This window comes from Ursus maritimus, unplaced genomic scaffold (assembly GCF_017311325.1).
Source record: "Ursus maritimus isolate PB19 unplaced genomic scaffold, ASM1731132v1 scaffold_9, whole genome shotgun sequence".
NCBI lineage: Eukaryota > Metazoa > Chordata > Mammalia > Carnivora > Ursidae > Ursus > Ursus maritimus.
The window spans coordinates 46,669,333-46,676,807 of record NW_024427107.1 but is presented as its reverse complement, the minus strand read 5'-3'; the positions used below and the strand labels follow the sequence as shown (position 1 = coordinate 46,676,807).

Genomic DNA, 7,475 nt, shown 5'->3' with positions numbered 1-7,475 from the left:
TTTTTTTTTTTTTTGAGTAGGGAAAGATCTCCTTTGTCCAGATACCAAGAGTGATAGGAGTCCAATGTCTGATACAAGATTTCAAGTAAACATACCTACGTACCCTTCTGCTGTAGTAGGTAGAGGTGGCATTATTTCCTCCTCTGAAGACCCTTGGCCATGGCACTAATTTGTTGATTTTGTTTCTTGGCAAAATAGTTGTGATATTGGTATAAATATATATGTTAAAAATATGTATATTTTATAGACATGAGCTTGAAAATGTCTACAGGATGTGATATTTCAGAAAATAAAACTATTTTATGTCTCCCAGGGGAAAGAGTGGTGGCTTTTGCTGCTGTAGAAGGGATTTTCTTCTCAGGATCTTTTGCTGCTATATTCTGGCTAAAGAAAAGAGGTCTTATGCCTGGACTCACATTTTCCAATGAACTCATCAGCAGAGATGAAGTAAGGAATCAACTATTCTTCTAGTTGTATTTGTATTCATATTTGGTGTTCATTTATTTTTCTTTCCCCTGGAAAATGCTGATGATGACACAGATATCCTGGTCATTAAAAGAAAATAGGAAGTAATTTCTTCCTTGGTTTTTAAGAATTGTATTTTTCTCCTGCCTCTGTTGCTCCTCAGTCTCCCCTGCTCATCCTTAAATATCATCAAATCCTGGGTCCCCACCTTGGCCTCTCTTCTTCACTATACATGACCTCCTGGCTGATCTTATCTATTTCCATGGGATCAGCTACCATTTAGATGCTCGTAAACAACCCAAAACTTGGGCACAGACATTCTTTCCTGAGCTCCGAACCCAGGTGTTCAAGTGCATGTTAGTTTCTCCTAGAAGGCTCCACAGATACCTCAAACCTAATATTTCAGAAATCAGACTTGTTCTGTTTTCCCTGTCTCTTTGAGTGGTGCTACCTTCTATCCAACCATCCACATTTGAAATCTGGGTGTCATTTTAGATTGCTTTTTTTCTTTCTCAGCCACATCCAGCCAGTAATTAGATCTTGTCTCCCTTTGCCTGCGATAACCCTTTCCATCTTCCTGCCATTTTTTTTTTTCATCTGTTGATTACCTTCTTACAAGTGGCAACTCAAAACTTCTCTGACTCAGGTGGAATTGANNTTCCTTTATGTATCCCTTTGAAATGGAATCTGTCCCTAACACATGCTGTACTTCTTACCTCTCTCCTCTGCTGGACTCTAGGCTCCCTGTGTGCAGACACCTTGTCTTACTTTTCTCCCTGTTCTCGGGGGTTAGCCCATCACAGCCTTCAGTTCATATGTATTGACTGCACTAATCCTGGCCCCTCAGTTTATTCCTAAGTGACCTTGTTATTAACTTCTCTGAGCCTCATTTTCTTCAACTATAAATCTTGACAGGTCTTTGTTAAAATAAAATGAACCAGTATGTGTGAAAATACTTTATAAGTGCCATAAAATGCTTTGTATAATTTTTGTAGTTTCATGTCTTTCAATTCCTAATAATTTTTATCATAATTTAGTCTGTGGTGATTATTGAGAATTAAGAGAATAAAATCACTCAGTCTTAGCAGAGAGAGATAATCACTTTTAGTATTTCATTGTATTTCTTTTTAGACAGTTTTCTACATTTAAACCTATGTAGATATATATGAACATAATTTTATAATTTGAAATATTCTTTTTTCATATTTTTATGAGCTGAGATATTTTTAGCAGAACAGTGTGAGAATTTTTCTGTGAAATTAAGCATTTTTTGGAGAGTAGTTTTAAAAAAAAGAGTAGTTTTGTTATATATATAATATTCTAATGAAACAATGTATCACTTATTTGACTATTCTATACTTGGAAATTTAGGTTGTTTCCAGGTTTTTTATTTCTTTTGCTATAATGCAAAATGAATATCTTTTGTGTATAAGCTTTATCCCATTTTCATATTATTTTCCTAAGGTAGATTGCCTAGAAGTAGAATTACTACGTTATAAGGTACGAATATTTTGAGGTTATCCATACTACTTTGCAAATTTCTTCCCAGAAATTTTATAGTAAGCCCCACCCAGCAACGCATGAACATGTCTTTTCTTACCATAATCTAACCAGAATTTGCATTTATGTTTTAAATATTTGACAAAGTTGATAGGGTTAATGGTTTCTCATTATTGGTTTTATTTGCATTTATTTGATTACTACGTAGAGTGAACTTTTTTTTCCAGAATGACTTTAGTCATTTGTATTTTTTTCTGTATTTACCTATTCTTGTCTCTTGCCTCTATTTCTGTTGCTGTATATTCCCAGTGCATACTGACTGATAGGGGGGCTCTTTCAATAAGTGTTTGTTTATGAATTTTTGTTATATTTATTGTATGAATATAATATAAAATATTATTTTTGTCACATTTTTGCAAATATTTTCCCAGTTCGTCCTTTGCTTTTTAATTTTGTTTTTTCTTGTAACATACAAAAACCTGAAATTGATGTGATCTACTTCTAGAGATTAGTTAAGTAATCACACATATTTTCCTCTTGACTTTATAACATCTAACTCTGTAATACCATTGGACTTTGTTTAGTATAAGTACAGAATTTAGTATAAATGTAGTGTAGGATAAGTTAGAATTTAACTTAATTTTATTTCATACACTCAGGAAATTTTCCTAGTTCTCCTTGTTAAGTAATCCATCCTTCTCCACTGACTTGTGGCGTCTTCTGTATTATGTATTAAGGTCTTTAAGTGTACTCAAATCTGTTTGGGGGCTCGTTTTCCCTTTCATTAGCCTATCTGTCAGATTTCATGCCAAACAAACTTTTTTTTAAGGAGGGGGAGGGGCAGAGGGAGAGGAAGAAAGAGAATCTCAAGCAGGCTCTGTGCCCAGTGCGGAGCCTGATGCGGGGCTAGATCTCACAACCCGGAGATCATGACTTGAGCCAAAATCAATAGCGGGATGCTTAACCAACTGAGCCACCTAGGCGCCCCCAAACACTTTTATGTTTTGATAACTAGTAGGATAAATCTCATAACTTTCCTATTAAAACTGTTTTTACAAGATTCTGCCCAATTATTCTTCCAGATTAATTTTTTAATTGAAACACATTTGACATATAATATGGGAATTTAAGATATATAACATGTTAGTTTTGTACATTTATATATTGTGATATGACCGCCATTGTAGCAGTAATTGGTACCTCTATCACATTACTTATCCTTTTTTTTAGTTGTTCAGATAATTAAGTTCTAGTCTCCGATTCTTTTAACTAAAAACAATCCTATTGAGATTTTGATTGGAATTGCTTTAAACCTCAAAATTAATTTTATTTACTTATTGATTTAACAATATGAGTGCCTACCTTTGATTTACTCATCTCCGTAATAGGTAGCTAGCTGTCAGTTCTAATCAACACTTCTTTAACAGCTTTCATGGTTTATTTGAAATTCAGCCTTTGGTAATTTGAAGTTTCCTCTTGAGTCCAGTCTGGGAAAAATGTTTGCCTAACAAATCTTCTAAGATTAGCCGTTCAAAGAGGTTTTTTTTTCCGATGATTTCTTCTGGGAATGATAACTAGGAAAATAATCCTTGGAATACAACCTTTGATTTGAGTCTTATCTTTCATTTGTCTTTGGTTTTTGTTGATTTATTTAGAAAAACCCAAGCATACTCTGATTTGTAATCCTTTAAGGTGCACATTCCTTTGTCCTCCTCGCCCCTTGGTGGCTTACAAAATTACTTCTTTTTCTTTGTAGTTTAGAAGTGTTCATTGACTCTGCCTTGCTTAATTTTACAGTCTCTAGCTTAATTTTGTTTGGCACTGCATCATCTTTCCCTGTCTCTGGCCTCTTTCTTTTTTTGTTTTGACTTTTTGCAATTACTTCTGTTGTTTTCAGCTTTATACCATCTGTTCTGTGTTTTGGAATCCTGATTATTGTAGGTTGGATCTCCTTGCTCTGTTCTGTAATTATTTAAAGCTCTATCCCATTTCTTGCATTTGCATAACCATTCTGTTCTCAAGGTATTTCACAAATTTATTTTCTTCTTTGGTTATCTGCAGTGTCATTTCTGCTTTGTACAGCTTCAAATGGCATTCTTAATTCTTTCCATTTTCATTGCACTGAATTTATTTTTATCTTGAGCCATTCTTATTTAATATAAATGTTGTCTTTTTGAAATCTGAGTTTCACCTTTTCTTTAAACACTTATTGTTTTCAATCATTTCTCAATTTTTTTAGCATTAGAAATGAATGAATTTTCATTTCAGCTCTTGCTTTGTTTTCCTTTCCAAAATGATTTTGGTTGCAGATTTGTTGTTGTTGTTGTTGTTGTTGTTAGTTAATTCATCATTCCTGTTGACAAATTAAGATTTGCTAGCACTGAATATTTTTCATGATAGGTTGTTATAGTTGGCATTTTAATGAGATTTGAAGGAAAGTAGTTCCTGGTACTATGAATCCCTCTTTTATCTTCCAGAAATTCTGTGTTGCATTCCTAGAACCTACTTTATATGATGCCTGACACATGACAGTGTGAAAATAGGTGATTAAACATTCTTTGACAGTGGTATTTTTCTTCTGTTTTAGGGGCTTCACTGTGACTTTGCTTGCCTGATGTTTCAATACTTAGTAAATAAGCCTTCGGAAGAAAGGGTCAGGGAGATCATTGTTAATGCTGTTGAAATTGAGCAGGTAAGCAGGGAAGCTTGTATGATTAGCACATCTCTTTTTTCTCTGATGTTTGTCCCATTATTGTATTGGGTTGACTCAGGAAATTGCCACTTGTAGGTCAAAGCAAATATCAGCAATTTTATATAGTCAACCTGACAGTACCAACAGATGATACATTGCAATTATTATGTCAGTTGGTAATTTGGTTTGTAAGTAAATGTTATATGTTAAAGTTTTATGTATACTAAAGTCTATTTCAGGACTGTTTTTTTCCGTCTTACTGATCTGTCACATTTTATGCCATAGCAAACTATTTGAATTATTTTAGCTTTATTTATTTTTTTTTTAGATTTTCTGCTACTGAAGGGCAGTAATGGTTTCTTATTTGTTTTGTATTTTCAAAACCGAGCAAGGTACCTAGCTTGAAGCACGCATTAAATGTTTATAGAATTAGTAAATCAATGAATTAGCAAACAGTAAAACTTAATATATAGAATGTAAAAATCTCTAACTACAAATACCTAGATGTTCCACTTAGGATGTTTTTTATCATTTGAAAGAACTAGTTTAAAAGTAAAATGAATTTAGAATGGAGTTAAGATGGCGGGGGAGTAGGGGACCCCTTTTTCAGCCGGTCCCCTGAGTCGAGTTGGATAGGTACCAGACCAGCCTGAACATCCACGGAATCAGCCTGAGACGCAGGAAGATGCATCTGGATCTCTACAAATGAACATCTCCAGCGCTGAGTATTGAGGTATGAAGCGGGGAGCCGTGAAACCGCGCACAGATATCGGAAGATAAACGGAAGGGGGAGGGAGCCACCGCGTTCAGGCGCTGGGAAGCAGTAGCCACCTGCACAGGGGAGCGGGCGGACTCGCAGATGGCACCCGCGAGAGAACAGACTGAGACCGTGAGCGGAGAGCGCGTGCCACCAGACTGAAACGGAGTGCTCCGGTGCGCTCACTGGATCCAGACTGAGACCGGGAGCTCCAGAGCGCGCGCGGAGCGGCTGGCGGCTGGCGGTGTTAGAAACACAAAGGACAGAGACGCGCCGGCCCTGGAAGTGAGGGCTGGGACTCCGGGTGTGGGGCGCACATCCCGGGACGCTGCAGGGTTGAGCAGCACCAACAGAAACAGAGTTAAAGTGGCCAGAACATCAGTGGAGAGCGGTCCGCGATCCTCTGTTCTGAGACAGAGGCTGAGGTTCGACCGCTGCTGCTCTGACTCTCAGAAGGAGCACAGCAAACCCGGCAAGGAAAACCGCCAGAGAACAAAAGCCTGAAAACCTGGCTCACAGTGTACCCATCCCCATCCCCTGCGCGAGGACATGGAGACTCACCCAATCAGGGGTTGCCTAGGTATCGGCGCAGAAGGCCCCTCCCCCAGAGGCAGGCTGAAAAATCAAGAAGCCCACATCCTAAGATCCCTATAAAACAAGAGATATCGCCTGGGTCCTGGTCAATAATTTGGGCTCTGGACAAGCGCAGCCTCTCCTCATCAGAATGCGAGAAGGAGAAATCCCCCAGCATAAAAAAGACAATGAGTCTGTGCCTCTGCTACAGAACTAATGGATGGATGTAACCAAATTATCAGAAATGGAGATTAGGTACAATGGTCAAGATGATGTGTAGAGCTTGAAAAAAGTATTGATGAAAATGTTAATAGAGAATATAGAATCTCTAGGACGGAAATGAGGCGAATCTGGCGAAATTAAAAATTCTATGAGCAAATGCAGTCAAAACTAGAGCTCTGACGTGCCAGGAGTGAATGAGGCAGAAGAACCATATCAGCAAATTGGAGGATGGGTTAGTAGAAGAAAGCTAAAATAGAATCTGGACTTTAAAATCCACGCATCAAGTGATAGGTTACGGAGATTACTGACTCAATGAAGCGTTCTGAGTATCAGAATCATACGGCATCCACGAGGGGGAGGAAAAACAGAGGTCTAGAAGAGATATTTGAACAAATTGGCTGAAAACTTCCCTAATCTAGCAAGAAACAAACATTCATGTCAAGAGATAGAGGGACCCTCCCAAGACTCAACCATGACAAACCTATGCACCGTACGTTATGTCATAGTGCAATTACATGAAATAATTTAGATCACAGGATACAGTATTGAAAGTGGTCAGGGCAAAGAATTTCTCTGTCCAAGGCAAAGGTATCAGGGATTATGTCAGACCTTCTATCTACAGACCTGGAATGAGAGAAGGGTTGGGGGCATTTTAAAGCTCTTTCAGAGAAAACAGCGCACCAGATCTTATCCAGAAAGGCTGTCATTCAGAATTGATGGAGAAATAAAGACCTTCAGAATCGCCATCATTGACCAATTTCATAATCCTGAAACCAGCCCTACAAGGAGATATTAAGGGGGTTCTATAAAGGTAAAAAGGCCCCAAGAGTGATACAGAACAGAAAGTCCAATCGATAGAAACAAAGACTTTTACTGCACATGGCATCATTAAAATCATATCTCTCAATATTCGATCTCAATGTAAATGGCCTAAATGCTCCCATAAATGCCACAGGGTTGCAGATTGGATGAAAAGACATGACCCATCATTTGCTGTCTACAGAGCTGCATTTTCAACCTAAAGATACATTAAGACTGAAAGTAAGGGATGGAATGCCATCTTTCACGCCAATGGACCTCAAAAGAAAGCTGGGGTAGCAATTCTCGTATCAGACAGATTGGATTTTAAACTAGAGACTATAGTTAGAGATGCAGAAGGGCACTATATTATTCTTAAAGGAAGTATTCAACAAGTGGATATGACAATTATAAATATATATGCCCCCAACAGGGGAGCAGCAAGATACACAAGCCAACTCTTAACCA

General features: G+C 37.7%; 1 protein-coding gene across 5 annotated transcripts in view; it reads left to right on the top strand.

Annotated features, from left to right (window-relative positions):
- RRM2B (ribonucleotide reductase regulatory TP53 inducible subunit M2B) overlaps positions 1-7,475 on the top strand; it is a 137,324-nt gene that overhangs the window by 22,216 nt on the left and 107,633 nt on the right. For all 5 annotated transcript variants that reach the window (XM_040625881.1, XM_040625882.1, XM_040625883.1 and 2 more), the window contains exons 6-7: positions 314-447; positions 4,553-4,657. In XM_040625881.1, the coding sequence (XP_040481815.1) occupies positions 314-447; positions 4,553-4,657 (239 nt within the window). The remainder of the gene's footprint in view (positions 1-313; positions 448-4,552; positions 4,658-7,475) is intronic.